The sequence below is a fragment of the Malaclemys terrapin genome, chromosome 2 (genome assembly GCF_027887155.1).
Source record: "Malaclemys terrapin pileata isolate rMalTer1 chromosome 2, rMalTer1.hap1, whole genome shotgun sequence".
NCBI lineage: Eukaryota > Metazoa > Chordata > Testudines > Emydidae > Malaclemys > Malaclemys terrapin.
The window spans coordinates 20732166-20750676 of record NC_071506.1 but is presented as its reverse complement, the minus strand read 5'-3'; the positions used below and the strand labels follow the sequence as shown (position 1 = coordinate 20750676).

The 18511-nt window shown below is 42.9% G+C and overlaps 1 protein-coding gene across 1 annotated transcript in view; it reads left to right on the top strand.

Moving 5' to 3' along the window:
- NSMCE2 (NSE2 (MMS21) homolog, SMC5-SMC6 complex SUMO ligase) overlaps nucleotides 1-18209 on the top strand; it is a 175363-nt gene extending 157154 nt beyond the window's left edge. The window contains exons 5-7 of the mRNA XM_054017380.1: nucleotides 9640-9743; nucleotides 10640-10746; nucleotides 17333-18209. Of these exons, the coding sequence (XP_053873355.1) occupies nucleotides 9640-9743; nucleotides 10640-10746; nucleotides 17333-17447 (326 nt within the window). The 3' untranslated portion in view covers nucleotides 17448-18209. The remainder of the gene's footprint in view (nucleotides 1-9639; nucleotides 9744-10639; nucleotides 10747-17332) is intronic.
- The last annotated feature ends 302 nt before the right edge of the window (nucleotides 18210-18511 follow it).

Here is an 18511-nt window from a genome sequence, read left to right as displayed (position 1 = left end):
GCAAAGACTTGCACATACGCTTAATTTTACCCATTGACGTCTAGGATGGGAGCCAGAATAGACAGGGATGGGGAAAGGATGCAAGAGAAATCAAAGAGCATTGTAAACTTCGCCACAAATTGTACCTAGGGCTGGATTAAGGCTAACTGGGGACCAAGGCACGCAGTGGCATAGGTCCTCTCATGGCATCACCCCCAGGCAATAGCAGGGGAAACCTCCTTTCCACTGTTGAAAGCAGGGGTGATGGTAAGGGACCCTCTGTCCTCCTGGGAGCAGGGCCAACCTCCCAAGACTGACAGGAGCAGCAGCAGGAAAATCCCCTCTGACAGAATTGGGCAGCAGCATGGGGGACCTTTTCCCCCTAGGAGAATGAGCAGGTGCCCCTTTCCTCTTGGAGAGGCAGAAGTGGCTGCAAGGGGCCCTCAATTATGTAGTCCCACAGTTAGGGTGCATCTGCTTAGGTGGGGAACTGGCACACCGCTCTCTCTTCCTCCTGCTGTGCGCAGCCCTTTCTATTTGGGCAGCAGTAGAGTTAACATCCCATTGAGATAACCATTGCAGGTCACACCTCTAGAGCTATTGTTTCACTCTACCTGTAAAGGCAGTCATCACTCCATTGGTTACACTTGGGTCACATTTTTAAGTTCCCTTCACAACCATAAAGGCTAGAAACTTGCTGTTTGTTTTTTTTCTTTTTTTGGGGTGCTGCTTTTTAAGCATGGATTCTGATGTACTCGTATGACTGCGGCCCCTGGCATAGACCTGTGTGCCTATGTCTTAATCTAACCCTGCTTGTACTTTTAAAAAAAAATACACACTTTTATGCATTTATATTACATGATGTAATTTATGCTAATGACTGGGATAGACTCGTTGGAAATTACTGAATTTTACAAATTAGCATATAAGTGAACAAACACAAAAAATAAACAAGGATATTGCACCACAAACTATATGCTTGCTACTTGATTTGATGAATGTGATTTATTTTGGTGTCTGTCTAAATTAGGGTTTTCTAGAGCATGCATCTCTGTGATATGTGAGCACTAATTTCCTAGTAAATGTTTTGTAATGTGTCAAAATAATGAAGTCTTATGAGACATTACTGCAGCGCTCTTCTGTTGTACCTTCTCAGAATAGGTGGAATATGTGAATAATAAGGGTAGGGGCAAAGGGTAAATAATTGATATTGAAAACTCTGTGTGTGTGTGTGTGTGTGTGTGTGTGTGTGTGTGTGAGAGAGAGAGAGAGAGAGAGAGAGAAAATGGTCTGTACTGTGAAAAAGTAACTTTTGACAATATCTAATTCTATTTATTAACAATCTGATCCAATGTTAGGGCAGACATTGGGGTGTTTTTTCTGCCCTTGGGTACTATCTATGCCTAATATAGATGTTAACTGATATGCCCAAGGTTCTGTGCCTCAGTTTCCCCATGTGTAAAAATTACTATAACACTTTCCCACCTCTCAATAAAGTTGTGTAAAGCTTAGTTGGCTAATATTTGCTAACTACTGCTTGATCCTGAGATAAAATGAGAAATTGAAATATAAAATGTCAGCTTTGAATGAAAATTGAGTAAATCAAAAACAGATGTGCGGTGGCAAAATTCATTATAGCATGTTACCAAAAACAGTTACCTTAGGGTGTGATGGGAACACATCTTTAATACAATAGTGGGCACTAATTAGCTGACGATAACAAGGTATTATGTGTATTACAAATGAGAGACTCCTAACAGATTTTAGTAGTGATGAGAACCAGGATGTGAAAAAGTTTAACCTCAGAAAGATTCTTAAATGCAATAACTTAAAGCACAAAAAGTAAAATATATGTATATGTTTTAGTTGCTTCTGTCAACATTTGAAGTTCAGCAACAATAGGCAAAGATTAGATGAAATGATTACTTGCTGTAACAATGGCTCTTTGAGATGTGATGCTGACAAGTATTCCACTTAAGTGTGTGTGCATGCCCAGCACATCAGAGCCAGAGAAATTTGCCTAGCTGTACCCATGGAGGGATGGCACTCGGACCTCCTGGCAATACCCTCTTCCTCCCCCCAGCTACATATTGCAACACCGCCCTGTCCCTCCTTCAGTTCCTTCCTACTGTACCTGAGTAGGTGCAGCTGTGTCTTCCACTTAGGTGACTCACAAGCAGTACCCCCCAAGAGGCAGGGCTTGGAGTCTACATAAACAAGGACTGCAGGACCGTTCTACCGAAGCTTGCATCTGCCATGGAAGATGGAGTTATGGCATAATGGTTCAGGAACATATGTATTGGCGACCATATAGCAGCCCTGCAGATGTCCAATATGGAAACGTCACTATGGATGTGGCTTGCACCCTCGTAGAATGAGGTCAGGGCCTGCTGAGGGGGTGCAGCTGAAGCTATTTCATATGCCATCTTGATGCAGGATGTTCTCCATTTGGAGATCATCTGCAGAGAGACCGTTTGACCCTGCGTGCAGTGTGCATATGACACGAACAAACGACGCAAAGCATGAAACGGTTTAGTCCTGTCCAGATAAAAGGCCTGACGTTGCCTGACATCTAAGGTATGGAGATGCTGCTGAAGGTCCAGAGCAGCAAACCAGTCATTCTGAGACAACATGGGGAGGATAGTCGAGAGTGAGGATTTGGAACTTCATGTACCTGATATATTTATTGAGGCTGTGAAGGTCAAGGATGAATCTTACCTCACTTGGATTTGGGTACCAGGAATAGAAGTCATGACCGGTGTTCTGGCGGAACCGCCTCCTCCACTCCCAAAGCAGTATCTCATGAGAGGGGTCCCTGAAGAGGAATGGGGGTGGGGGGGAGAGAGGAACCGGATGGCATAACATGATCTGACCATGCTTAGGATCCAGCTGTCTGTAGTGATTGAGACCCAAGCATTGTGAAATTAGGCCAGCCTGTTCCCAAAGCAGGGGGATGAGAGAGAGGAGCAACGACTGGAACAGTGCTGTGGACCAAGGAGTCAAAATGGGTACTTGAAAGGCGCTGGGGGAGGGTGCATAGATTGGCTGAACCCCAAGCCCGCCTGCTTTCTCCTGTAGGATCGATCAGTCTTTCTGGGGCAGCCCCATTGCCTCGGAGGAAGGAAAGGCTGGCCAAACGTGCACTACAGACGATGGTGCTGCTGCTGGATGCTATAGTGGCGCTTCTGCGCTGCTGGCATTTACGTCCCCACCGACCGCAGGGTAGCCCTTGAGCCCTTGAAGGAGTGCAGCATTGAAGAGCAAATACTCAATGGCTTGCTGGACATTGGTACACTATCCAAATTCTGGAGCAAGGATGCTCTCCCCTTGGTGACCACAGAGGCCACCACACTGATCGAGGTGTCGATATCAAGCGCAGACTGCAAGGACGTCTTAGCTAACAAGCAGCCTTCAGGGACAAATGCCGAAAATTCCTCCCACGAGGCCTCGGGCAGCTGGTCTGCAAACTTTGACATAGCTGTCCAATTAACAATATTGTACTTGGATAGCAAGACTTGTTGGTTAGAAGTTCACATCTGTACAACTGTTAGCAGTTCACATCAGAGGAGGTGTAAAACTTGCTGACCATGAGGTCCCTATCCTTGGGCTGGACTTAAACATTTCTGCTGGACTCTATCATTCACAGTTACGACTAGGGGATTCGGGATCAGATGGGAGTAAAACCCCTCAAATCCCTGCATGGGAACAAAATAGCGCTTCTCCATGTGCTTAGCCGCACAGTGTGAAGGAAGTGTGCTCCAGAGGCTTCGACCGGTTCAAGGAGCGCATTGTGATAGGGAGGATGACTCTCCCAGGGGAAGATAGCTGTAAAATGTCCACCAATTTGTGGGTATTCCCAAGGGAAGAAGCTACATGCCGCAAAAGGTCTTGGTATGCCTTAAAATCCTCCAGTACCAAAGGAGAGAATGAGCCAGGCTGCACAGCATTGTCCGGAGATGAAGACGAGGCTTTTAACTGAGCCAAAGCTGAATCCTGGTCCAGGGTTGATGGGTCTGGACGGGCTGACTATGGAGGCTCCGCAGGGAGAATGACCGCCTGTGCCTGGGCCTGTAACAGATAGACGGTACCACCGCAGACCTGGCCAGTTATCTCACCTTTGAGCGAGATGAAGAGCAGGACTGTCACAACTTAGGAGCATTCCACAGACTCCATGGAGCCCACTGTCATGGATAAGGCATTGGTGGCTAGAAAGTGCTGGGCTAGGGACCTCTGTCCCAACCATGAGACACACGCCAATCCGGTATCTGTAACAGTCCATCAGCAGCCCTCAGTGCTGGTCGGATGATGGAGAACAGGATAATGACAACCCCGACTGAGATGCAGAGGAGCCTCGGGATCCCGAAGATAAGGGTGGAGCAAGACCAGAAGGAGCGAGCAGGTGGTCTGAGTTGTCCGTCGCCCAGAACAAGGCAGGAAGTGGTACCGTCGGTAGTGAGCATGCCGGTGCCAGAATCTGTCTCGGTCCTGAAGTGAATAGCAGTACAGGGGTGTCTGATGGTACTGACATCAAGGGTGGCAAAAGCCGCCACGGAAGCATTTGTGGTTCTGACTGTAGTGGTGCCGAGTAGGTTCCCGGTACCAGCCCTACATCCGCAACCTGTGGAAGGGAAACATTGGGGTGCAGTGCCAACTGACCGGAGTGTTCACCAGCTCATTCAGTCAAAGGGGCTATAGTTGACGCAGCCCTGGCAAAGTCCTGGTCCAAAGGAGAGGTTGGGACCAAAAGGTAGAGGAAGTCTGTAGCTGCCTGGCACGCCACCAATGTGGAAACACTCAGTACTGGCATCTCCCTCATCGATACAGAACTCAATGTATGCCTCGAGGCTGGAACTAGAGTCAACCATGGAGGTTTTCTAACCTCCCTACTAGGTACCGGGGGAGAGTTAGAAATACCCGTGCCGTCCCAGGCACCAGCACCCAATCTGGCAAATGGCTCCGCCGTTTCTTCGGAGAGGCGCCCGCTCTGGAATCTGAAGCGGCTGTGCTCTTGGAACCCAAGGACGATCTCCAACCCGATGAGGTTCTCGGCACCGAAGCAGGCCACATGGCCAGTTTGAGCAGGTGCCGGCCGCTTCAGGTGTAAGTCTCAAGCCACTTGAGTCCATTTCTTAAACAATCTGCACATCGCATAACGCTCCTTGACGTGGGCCTTGCCGAGACAGAACAAGTACCATGTGTGGGGATTGCTGTTGGGGATCACTCCCCACACAAAGGACCACGTTTAAATCCCGGTGAGGGCATCATTGAGGGAAACAAACTACTAAACTTACACTACTCTAGCTAACCCTAAGGGTACTACTAACTATACACAAGAGAAAAAACTGAACCAGTTGTGAGGCTGAGACTACGCAGAGCTCCAACTCCAGGCACAGGCAGTAAGACGAACTGAAGGAGGGTTGGGAAGTGCTGCTCATGTAGCCAGGGGAGGGGCTATGGCCATTAGGAACAAGTGTCGTCCCTCTACGGGTAGTACTAGGCAAATTTCTCTGGCTCCAGTGCACCATGTACGCACACACCTATGTGGAACACACAGCTGCATCTATTAGAACAATCAGTATTTTATTCGTGCAGTACTAATTCATGAGGAAAAAATGTAATATGGTTAACTGAAGTATGCATGGCCCAGCATTTTTATTCCTTCTTCACATAGAAAACTCAAATTTATTAGCATAGGCCTTGATCTTACAAACCTTTATTCACATTGCACTTAGTAACATGAGGAATCCCTTGATGTGAAAGAAAGGGTTCATGTTAGTAAGAATTTGCAGGATTAGGTCTGTAGTTTAAAACGTCTGCCTTAGGGCGTGGTATTAATTCAAAGTGTGTGTGTGACTGAGACCACAAAGACTTATGTGCCTATTCTCCTATGTAATCTCTACAGGGCATACTGTAACTGGAAAAACTGTACTTTCCCTCTCCAGCTCCATAATCCAAAGCATCAAGCAGCGGCAACAAATCTGTGGGTGGTTTATCCAAAATATGCTAAATTTCTATTGGTTGTGGGGTTTTTTAGGTGCTGTTTACTTACCCCCACTCTTACAATATCTCTTAATAATATTAATTGCATGTGGGGAGATACACCTCCAGAAACTATTATAAATAGTTCTTTATTATCATTATTTGTATTGCAATAGCACTTAGAGGCCTGCGCCCTGTTGTGCTAGGTACCATAAAAACTTAATAAAGGGACAGTCCAAGTTCAGGGGGAGGGATAGCTCAGTGGTTTGAGCATTGGCCTGCTAAACCCAAGGTTGTGTGCTCAATCCTTGAGGGGGCCATTTAGGGATCTGGGGCAAAAATCTGCCTGGGGATTGGTCCTGCTTTGAGCAGGGGGTTGGACTAGATGACCTCCTGAAGTCCCTTCCAACCCTGATATTCTATGATTCTAAGCCCAAAAGAACTTAGATTCATAGATTCTAGGACTGGAAGGGACCTCGAGAGGTCATCGAATCCAGTCCCCTGCCCGCATGGCAGGACCAAATACTGTCTAGACCATCCCTGATAGACATTTATCTAACCTACTCTTAAATATCTCCAGAGATGGAGATTCCACAACCTCCCTAGGCAATTTATTCCAGTGTTTAACCACCCTGACAGTTAGGAACTTTTTCCTAATGTCCAACCTAGACCTCCCTTGCTGCAGTTTAAACCCATTGCTTCTTGTTCTATCCTTAGAGGCTAAGGTGAACAAGTTTTCTCCCTCCTCCTTATGACACCCTTTTAGATACCTGAAAACTGCTATCATCTCAGTCTTCTCTTTTCCAAACTAAACAAACCCAATTCTTTCAGCCTTCCTTCATAGGTCATGTTCTCAAGACCTTTAATCATTCTTGTTGCTCTTCTCTGGACCCTTTCCAATTTCTCCACATCTTTTTTAAAATGCGGTGCCCAGAACTGGACACAATACTCCAGCTGAGGCCTAACCAGCGCAGAGTAGAGTGGAAGAATGACTTCTCGTGTCTTGCTCACAACACACCTGTTAATACATCCCAGAATCACGTTTGCTTTTTTTGCAACAGCATCACACTCTTGACTCATATTTAGCTTGTGGTCCACTATAACCCCTAGATCCCTTTCTGCTGTACTCCTTCCTAGACAGTCTCTTCCCATTCTGTATGTGTGAAACTGATTGTTCCTTCCTAAGTGGAGCACTTTGCATTTGTCTTTGTTAAACTTCATCCTGTTTACCTCAGACCATTTCTCCAATTTGTCCAGATGATTTTGAATTATGACCCTGTCCTCCAAAGCAGTTGCAATCCCTCCCAGTTTGGTATCATCCGCAAACCTAATAAGCGTACTTTCTATGCCAATATCTAAGTCGTTAATGAAGATATTGAACAGAGCCAGTCCCAAAACAGACCCCTGTGGAACCCCACTTGTTATGTTAGGTCAGGCTCAAAGTAGGAGCAAGGTTTAAAACACCTGAATCCATGAAAAACTGCAGATCCAATTATAGCACTGGAATTTAGGCTGGCATTTTCAAACCTGGATGCCTAAATTTAGCTCCTAAATACAAGCAGCCTGGCTTTCAAAACTGATGAGCGCCCATCGATCTCACTGAAATCAATGGCAGTTAAAGGTGCTCAGTGTCACTTTTACTTAAGTGCCGAACTTTAAACAACTAGATTTGAAAATATTGGCCAAAGGTTTGTATATGTGCCACATTTAAAAGAACGGTTTGGTTTAAAATTGCATCTATACATTTCAAGCTTTAGAGCCTTACCCTACTACTTTGGTGTCCAAACATCACCAGCATTGGTAACAGATGTAGACCACCTCAGTCATTTAGCCTAGAACTTATCTGTAGCTGCCACATTCTTTCAGACATAAAGCACTGGAACATGTACTAGGCTCCTGAACTGGAACAAAATGCAGCCTACAAAAGTGTAACTCTCCAGATGTTTTCAGCAGGAAATATCAAAGCTACAAAGTGCCAATATTTAAAGATTCTGTAAATTTATGGAAAAGCTGTACCCCTTGTGCTTTATTGGCCTTGCTTGTAAGAAAAGAATTCATATGGTATTCAGAGAAAGCATTCCATATTGCAGCCTGCGGTTGGTGGAGTTCTAGATACTCCTAGAGCAGCCTGTTTCCTTTGAAACCTAAGTCATAATTTCCATGTTGTTTTGTATGGCAAAAACCTTGGATTTTTTTCTACTGGTTTTCATAAGACGGTTTGTATTTCACACGAAATTCAGTGTATTTATGATACATTGAAGATTACATGTGTGCATTTCCAAGAGGAGATTAAGAAAAAAGGCCCATAAAATGGTGCATAATGCAGATAATTGGTCCTTGCTTTCTTTATAGTACCTGTTTCTGTATTTACAGACAACTAAATTGTGTCCCCTTCAGTCTTTTTTTCTTCAGACTTGCCAATGGTTCTATTGAAGGGCCTGTTTTGCAAATAAAACTCACCAATCTGTTTTGTTGGTACGTCTCAATCTTGTTTGCTGCTTTTCCAGGATTTAAGTGAGTGAGGCCTTCTTAACAAAGATGTTCTCCAAAAATAGACCTGTCCTGGTTACTAGCCTGATGGCTGGCATACTCACATCGGAATCATCCCACAGCCATTTTGACACTTCTTTGTGGATTGGCTGTTAGAAGGGGGAGGGAGGTGGGAGATTTGGGCAGGGAAAGAGGAAGAAGGAAATGTATAAAAACAAAATATAACCAGTAGCAAGAGGTGGAATGATGAAAGGGGCCACCACCACCTGCAGCAACAGCAGGAGTTCTATACCCAGCCTGCTCCTATGGTTAACTATCTGGACTACAGCCTGGGCTCTATGAAGGGTGGATGCTGCCTGAGAACAGATGTCCTCTGGTACCACTTGGGAAAGTAGTGACACCAGAGGTGCATGCTGCGTGGGCCACAGGGTCACTAAAACCCCCAAGTGACTAAAAAATGGGAGGATGGTGGTGCTTCCCCTCTCCTCTGGCACTGCTGCAAGGATGTGATTTTTTGTTTGTTTGTTTGTTTGTTTTATAGGTCTGCTCATCTCATATGTGGGTCAGGGACTATACATGGCAAATAAAAGGGCCTGCCTAGACACAAGTCAGCTTATGTGCAAGTACATATGGTAGCTGTTCAGATTGAACTTTGAAAATGGGCTCTTCTTCACATACCTTAATAGAGGTTCTTTGTCACTGATACAGGGTTAAATAAAATGGTTGGTGGTTTTTTTTTAATAGTTTTGTAAGGATTGTTTTGGCTCATGGGAAAAAACCTAGACCATATTCTACTTTCATTTACACCAGTGAAAACCAGCAGATCTCCACTAAAGTCAGCAGTGTTATTCTGGATTTACTTTGGGGCAAGAACAGAATTTGTGTTTCTGATTTGGTAAATGCATAGATATTTTAATAGAAGTAACAAATCCCACCACCATGTAGGATTTTGCTGAATCAGGCTTCCATTTCCCTCTCTTGGTATTCTATAAAAATCATGTCTGTAGTGGTCACCATTTAAAAATCAACATTTCCTAGCAGATACCCCACAGTTATTACAATTGTTTCCTATTTAGGGGGAAACTGTGGCATCTCAATTACCACTGTAACTGACACATGCTGATTTTTTTTAATGGTGACTGGATATTAAAAGCTGGATGAAAATCAATAATTTGTCTTTTCTCATTGTAGTTGGTCCCCGGTCAGATACTGATGCAAATGAGTCCATTGAACAAATAGATGAAGATATAGCAGTGACTCAAAGTCAGATGAACTTTATTTGTCCTATCACACAGGTATGCTATTACTATTACTGTAGTAGATAAATATTTCCCGTCTTCAATTACTTCACTGCAACTTCATAGCCATTATAATCCTATTCACATTCCTACCTATATAACATACTTGTTAGCTATATATGTATATTGATTTTTAGAAACCAGACAATGGTCATGTTGCTGAAATAAAACCTCGCAGGAATAATGCAGTTTACCACGTGGGGTCTGATCCTGTAATTTGAGTAGTACAGCATATGGACCACAGAGACTTCCTGCCGCTTTAAGCAAGAGACTCTCATGTGTGGGGCTTGGAGTTTAATTATATTTTGTTGCCAGGGGACAGTACTTTCTGCCACAAGATAATACCTTCCTAACATATGGGGGCCTGGATAGTTGTGAAAGTCAAAGTTGATTGTAATAATAGCTAGAGAGAAAGAAGGGTGATACCTACAAACTGTATTCTATACAGGGGCGCAAGATAGTTGGGGATTTTCTGTCAGAATGATTTTCTGTTTGAAAAATGCTCTTTTTGCAAAATCCAAAATTTTCCATTGGGAAAATCAAAATGACAGCTGCCCATCCAGAAGGTCCTTGCCAATTTCATTTTCAGACAGAAAATGAAACTGACACAAGCCTTCAAGACAGTAACGAGCAATCCAAAAAATTCCACGTTGATTCTTCCAATGCTGAATTTTTCTGGAAATCCGTTACCACCAAAAATATTGTGTTTTTTGTCCTGTCTTGGGATGATTCCCCTCCCTCCCCCCCCAAAAAATTAGGTTTTTTTTCCCATGTAGTTGATTTCCATTTACCAGTCATCTCTAACTGGGGCTGTTAGCAACATCCCACGGCAGATCTGAGAATGTTTTCAAGGTCATCATTAGTTCTGTTAAGTACAGTCATATTGATTGCAGATGGAAATGCAGAAGCCAGTTCGAAATAAAGTCTGTGGCCATACCTATGAAGAAGAAGCCATTCTAAAAATTATACAGCGTCGAGAAAATCAAAAGAAAAAGGCATGGTAAGTTAGCAAAAATGTGGGGTGGGGGGCGGAAATACTTGGCTTGCTGTGTATGGGGAATCATATTCCACTTGTTCTATGAAATTTATTTGTGTTGGCAAGGCTGAAGGAAGTAATATTTAAATGTCTGCCCCAAATCAGTCTCCTCATTAATACTGTGCACATGGAGGATACCTCTTGTTTTTATTTAAAAATATATATATATATTTAAGGAAACATTCAGCAAGCGTATGGGGAAGTAACAGCCATTCCCAACAAAATAACAGAGATCTAGTACAGTCCTTAACAATACAGAGAAATTTTAACATCTTAAAGTTGCTAGTTCATTTTTTTTCTTACCGTGTGTTTTTTAAAACTGTCAAAGTTGGTGTAAAAAATAATAGAACTCCTTTGCAAATGGAAGGGAAAAGATAGTGCTTTTATAGCTGATATATGGTACTACAATAAGAAAAAGGAACTAATACAGGCAATTATAAACCCCTAGATGAAGGGAAGACTGTTCAGCCAGAAAAATAAGCTGTACAGTCCCTTCCATAATTCAGGAAAACACTTTTTACCATAGATAATGCTGGTAGTCCTGCCTATGGTTAAGGTTGCTTGACACGTTCCATAAAAAGACCCTATTTTCAGCTGCTTATAACTTTGTTAAATTTAGGGCATATATTTTTCCATGCTGGGTGTCTAGCTCAGGTGGATTCTGGTGCTGTTATTATTGTTGTTTAATTTCAGCAAAAAGGTTTCAGCCATTTGAGAATGAGATCAGGGAAAATATGGGTGAGTTTGCCTATGTTGAAAACATATATTCTCTGTCTTATGGTGAGAAGCAGGGCCATGATATTTGGCAGTGGGGTCACCGTGGTGTCGGAAAGAGACTGATTTTCACCAAGCAGCATGTTTGGCCAGGTTATAAGCCTCTGAAAAATTTGCAGTTTTGCACATGCTCAGGAGAGGTTTGTAAGAGGTTGATGGTATTATTCTCCAAAGATTCTATCTGCACTGAACATATGTAAGCTGCACACAGCTCCCGTGCGATGACTGGCTGCTCGTGCCCCATCCCCACAGTGACTGTGCATGCACCATCACAAAACTGCAAAAGCTGAGTAGGACTTTCCCTGAAATTGTTCTTCCTGACTTCAGGAAAGTTGCTGTTGTGCTAGCCACTCAAATGGATAACAGGGAGAAAGCAATCTGACTAGAATGCAAATGAGTGAAGGGAGATAGGCGCTCTGGGAACAATAGGAGTCAGAGGGGACAGGGAGGCAGAGGCACAGAAGCTGGGTTGGGAGATAGGACAAAGTGGGACAGCAGTTGGGAGGTGGAAAGGAGCCAAAAGAGGTAGCAACAGGAGCCAAAGGGTGGGAGCAAAAGGAAACAGACTGTGGGGACAAGGGCAGAACGGCCTATAACCACTAGACACACTCCTCTCCAGAACCTGGAGTTGAACAAAGTAGTACCAAGTCTCAACGTTCCTCTGCTGTCAGTAATCAGCAGTGAAATCCACTAGCAAAATGAGTCTCTTCCTCCTCCAGAGGATGGTCCACATGGACAATAACAGCCCTGCTACTCAGATAGCTCAAGTCACAGAGGTTGTTGCTGTGAATCTAAAGGTTCTAATCTTGCTGATGACCCACATGGGAGTCAGTATGCTTCCACATGATAGAATCTGTTTTTTCCGCTTACTTTTTAAGAAACTAAGGAAATTACATGGAAACACACATCCCTATATTAAGGTTGCCAAGTCAAGCACTTAAAATTTAGAAAATGCCAGAATTCAAATTGCACTTCTGGCATTTCCTAACTTTTTGAACTTTTTGTTAAGGCAAAGTTAAAATAAAACGTTAACATACTACATTGTACCTTACTTATTCAGTATCAGATTACTATTTAAAGAACATGGCTACAGATTCTGGCTTGCCGGCTAGGGAGCCCTCTTCCTCTGAGTACACTAGAAAGAGTGACCAAATTTCTGAATACCTATCTTCTTTTTGGCACTTCTTGTGTATGTATTTGGTATGAAAGCTTTTCCATTACAAGAACAGTCCATATTTTATTGTACCCCGTTCCATAGGAGATGGGTCACATTTTTCCAATACTGTGCAATACAGAGTCTAGCTGTTAGAACAATACATTAATTTATTTGTATTGCTGTTTAAAATGCAGATCCTTTGCTGAAGCATTAAGTAAGCAGATCAGGGGATCTCTTGGAAGCCAGCATTTTGTCATAAGATGAATCTCTTTAATAATTTCTTCTAAAAAAACAACTAATTTCTGGACACCACTACCACATGATCAAGTATGTTCCCCTTTTCCAGCCAACCCTCCAATGGAATGCTTCCTTACTAGCAAAAATATGATGGATCTTAACTAGAGTCAAATGCTATCTATACAGTAATTTATACATTTTTCTTTGAGCTCCACAAATTGAAGATGTATATCCCCTTTCCCATAGAGAGCCCTAATCATCAAGGTCAGTTTCTTTGTCCAAATCCCTCAACAGCTTTTTCAATCAAAATTGTGTATATCTTATAAATTTAAACCTTTTGTTTCCAGCTTTCTCCTGGGTCAACTCCTCAAATGTGGTTAAAGGTCTCGAGAGTCTCCTCATGTCCAGATTTCACAATAAAATGTTTGACTTGTAAATACTGAAAACACGGGACCTTTGTATTTACATTATTACCTACCTCTTGGTGTGACTTCAGATCAGGACCCAGAAACAGCTGTCTGAATTGAGAAATCTCAGCGCCTACCCACAGTGAATGGTCCCTTTGATATTTCCTAGGGATAAATTCCTGATAGGAAATGCTACATTAATTAACAAACTTTTGAGTGCTGGACCTGCAACCTTAACATTGTTTAATGTAGGGGTATTTTTGATGTAATCATATGGTATGTTAGACGTGCACATGACAGCAATAACAGGGGTTTGCTCTAATTACATTTAGAAAGGTCAGTTAGGCATAGATTCATAGATTCATAGATTATAGGACTGGAAGGGACCTCGAGAGGTCATCGAGTCCAGTCCCCTGCCCGCATGGCAGGACCAAATACTGTCTAGACCATCCCTGATAGACATTTATCTAACCTACTCTTAAATATCTCCAGAGACGGAGATTCCACAACCTCCCCAGGCAATTTGTTCCAGTGTTTAACCACCCTGACAGTTAGGAACTTTTTCCTAATGTCCAACCTAGACCTCCCTTGCTGCAGTTTAAACCCATTGTTTCTGGTTCTATCCTTAGAGGCTAAGGTGAACAAGTTCTCTCCCTCCTCCTCATGACACCCTTTTAGATACCTGTAAACTGCTATCATGTCCCCTCTCAGTCTTCTCTTTTCCAAACTAAACAAACCCAATTCTTTCAGCCTTCCTTCATAGGTCATGTTCTCAAGACCTTTAATCATTCTTGTTGCTCTTCTTTGGACCCTTTCCAATTTCTCCACATCTTTTTTAAAATGCGGCGCCCAGAACTGGACACAATACTCCAGCTGAGGCCTAACCAGAGCAGAGTAGAGCGGAAGAATGACTTCTCGTGTCTTGCTCACAACACACCTGTTAATACATCCCAGAATCATGTTTGCTTTTTTTGCAACAGCATCACACTGTTGACTCATATTTAGCTTGTGGTCCACTATAACCCCTAGATCCCTTTCTGCCGTACTCCTACCTAGACAGTCTTTTCCCATTCTGTATGTGTGAAATTGATTTTTCCTTCCTAAGTGGAGCACTTTGCATTTGTCTTTGTTAAACTTCATCCTGTTTAACTCAGACCATTTCTCCAATTTGTCCAGATCATTTTGAATTATGACCCTGTCCTCCAAAGTAGTTGCAATCCCTCCCAGTTTGGTATCATCCGCAAACTTAATAAGCGTGCTTTCTATGCTACATGTAACTCTAAGTTCTGCGTATATCTGTCTGTTAAAATGAGCTGAATTGCTGTGTAATTAACATTTGTTCTGGAAATACAGAATCGGCTTTTGAAATGCCACAACCTGGTAGGTCTATAGAAACATTCAAAAGCAACAGAGGGTCCTGTGGCACCTTTGAGACTAACAGAAGGATTGGGAGCATAAGCTTCCATTGGTAAGAACCTCACTTCTTCAGATGCAAGTAATAGAAATCTCCAGAGGCAGGTATAAATCAGTATGGAGATAACGAGGTTAGTTCAATCAGGGAGGGTGAGGTGCTCTGCTAGCAGTTGAGGTGTGAACACCAAGGGAGGAGAAACTGCTTCTGTAGTTGGATAGCCATTCACAGTCTTTGTTTAATCCTGATCTGATAGTGTCAAATTTGCAAATGAACTGGAGCTCAGCAGTTTCTCTTTGGAGTCTGGTCTTGAAGTTTTTTTGCTGTAAGATGGCTACCTTTACATCGGCTATTGTGTGGCCAGGGAGGTTGAAGTGTTCTCCTACAGGTTTTTGTATATTGCCATTCCTGATATCTGACTTGTGTCCATTTATCCTCTTGCGTAGTGACTGACCAGTTTGGCCAATGTACATAGCAGAGGGGCATTGCTGGCATATATAACATTGGTGGACGTGCAGGTGAATGAGCCGGTGATGTTGTAGCTGATCTGGTTAGGTCCTGCGATGGTGTTGCTGGTGTAGATATGTGGGCAGAGTTGGCATCAAGGTTTGTTGCATGGGTTGGTTCCTGCGTTAGAGTTGTTATGGTGCGGTGCGTGGTTGCTGGTGAGAATATGCTTAAGGTTGGCAGGTTGTCTGTGGGCGAGGACTGGCCTGCCTCCCAAGGTCTGTGAAAGTGAGGGATCATTGTCCAGGATGGGTTGTAGATCACTGATGTTGCGTTGGAGAGGTTTAAGCTGAGGACTGTAGGTGATGGCCAGTGGAGTTCTGTTGGTTTCTCTTCTGGGCCTGTCTTGTAGCAGGAGGCTTCTGGGTACACGTCTGGCTCTGTTGATTTGTTTCTTTATTTCCTTGTGTGGGTATCGTAGTTTTGAGAATGCTTGGTGAAGATCTTGTAGGTGTTGGTCTCTGTCTTATGCTCCCAATACTTCTGTTAGTCTCAAAGGTGCCACAGGACCCTCCGTTGCTTTTTACAGATTCAGACTAACACGGCTACCCCTCTGATACTAGAAACCATTCAGTCCTACTTTCTCAAGCTCCCAGGTGGAGTAAACCATTTTCTATGGTGCTGCTACATGATTGCATTCTTCACAGCGGTGTTCCAGTGGGAGCAAACATTCCTAACGTGGTTTAAAGGCAAAACCTGATCTGTCGGGCAAAGCCCAAGTTAATGCACTTTGTCAGGGAGATCAATAAGTAGCTGAGGGAAACAGGGTGAGGAACGGAATCCTCTCCCCATCCTCATCCTAGAGCTACAGCCACTGCTGTAGGCAAAGCAATGTAGTACTGGCTACAGCAAGCTGCATGCTCTTCTTTCCTCAAGGCCTGTGGAGTTGATGGGTGTACTTCACAGACCATTGGCTGTCTCTCAGCCATTTCACCTGGCCTGCCCGCAGCCTCCACCTTCTGTGCTCCCACAAAGAAACCTGCTATGCAGCTCAGCTCCACTGCAGCTTAAGGGACTGTTGCATACTGCTGGGTGGCTTTCCTAACACCTTGCAAAGTGCCTTCCACAGCCTGGGAAAATTTCATGCACTGGTCACAGTAGTGCTAATACTTACAGGAAGTGTTTTATATGAGACTTTCAAGGCACTTGACAAATCTTAATTAAGCCTTGCAACACGTCTATCAGACAGATAATTATTATTCTAACCAGTTTGTAGATTGAAAAACTGAGGCACAGCATGATTAAGTGATTTGCCCAAGGCAGACACAGCAAGCCAGTGACAAAGCCTGGAATAGAAGGGATGAGAGCTGACTCTATATTCCAAGTCCTAGACAAAATTCCTTCCCAAAAAGAAACTAGGTTCCAAAAAAAGTGAGTCCTCAAATGTTTTAACTGTGGGCATTATCCATATACATCTGGCTCCACTAGCAATGGAAAAAGATACCCCATCCCTGAATATCTTTCACTGCAGAAGTAATCTGACTTTACCTGACTACCTGCAGCTAAATATCAAACTCTGTATTTGTTCTGCTTTTAGAGATCACTAATATGACACACAATCCTCTCCCCCTCCGTTCTTGTGAGGACTCATCATTTTTCATAACCCTAGCTCTTCCACTGAGTCACTCTGTGGCTCTGGGCAAGTCACTTAACCTCTTTAATCTGTTTCCCTATCTATATAACAAGGCTAATACTTATTCACCACAGATTGGAGGGGGGAGAATACAGTGCTTTGAAGATGTAAAGCAATATACAATTATTACAGTAAGTAACTGTATTATTAGTAACACTAGCAACTCTCGTTGGATTTAAGACAGTGATCAACAGGTGAAAGTCTTTATATCTCATTACTCATTCCCTTGAGACATCAACTCCCACCTATTAAGATAATTAGACTTTTTTTCCCAACAGAGATTTATTATCCATCAAGGAAAAGCTGCAGCAAGTCACTGACAAAGTTACTCTGAGGGGAGGGCGGGAATAAAATATAAAACAGCAAATGCTACATTCAGATGACTAATATAATTCTTCTGATTTATTTATTTTTCTTTTTAACAGCTGCCCTAAAATTGGCTGTAGCCATTTAGATGTTAAGAGATCAGATCTTGTGCCAGATGAAGCACTTAAAAGAGCGATTGACAGTCAGAATAAACAAGCCCGATCAATGCCGTAGAAGTCAGCTGGACACACTGTTACCACAAAGAAAATTTGTTATTGGAGGTCTTGTGAGATAAGCTGCTGATTGTAAGCAGGTTGTGTAACTGATTGTTATTTGAAGTGTTTCATTTGAAGGCAAAGTTGAAGGTGTCAGCTATAACTGAAAGCATTTCTTAAACTGCCAAGTGTGAAGCATTCCAGTTTAACTTGTTTGTTTTTCTTCCTAAACCTCTAAAATGTTGCGTTTTATAAATAAAATGTATGTGAAAAATGTAACCTCCTTTGTCAGTAGTGTGCTCATTTTCAAAGCATTCTAAAGATATCAATTTAGGTCTAAGCCTGCAAAATGCTTGCTACTGGGTGCACTGTTTCCTACTGTGAGCCATCCCAGTGAGATGTCTCTGTTGTTGCTGGGGCTACTCATGGTAGGAGGCACCGTGGCCAAGATTTTCAAAGGAATGTGATCTGGGGGTGCCTCTTATTTTTGGATGCCCAGCACAAGACCTCTTAAGAGAGCCTGATTTTCAGAAAGTGCTGAGCATCTGAATCTCATGTTTGGGAATGCAAAATCATTAGTCACTTTTATTAACCGCAGGTTCTGGCCCTTAATCATACTGTACTTCTTATATTCAAAATCTTTTATTTCAGACTTTATGTATTTGGAATTCCCAAGGGGGTTCACATTGATATTTTATGTGAGAAGAATTGGCTTATTTGTAAACCTCTTCAGTTCATTAACCTTATGTATAATAACAATAAAAATATTATAGGATACCTACATACCTTGAGTTGCAAAGACTATATCATGTAATAATAACAGGTTTCATACATGCATGCATTGTTTCTGTTGCTATAAGCGTTACTTCATTAGACCTTTATTAACCCAAATTATACTTGGAGTATAGGCCACATTAAACTAAACATGCAGTTTTGTGATTGTTAAACTATAGTTTTAGTTTTTAAAACATGGGGAGGAGGATGTCCTGAATTGCCGAACGTTTTTCCTTTCACCTTCGAGTCTGCTTAGATTTACTCCAGCACTTTGAAATAAAACCCCCAAACCTTTGAGAAACACTGTTG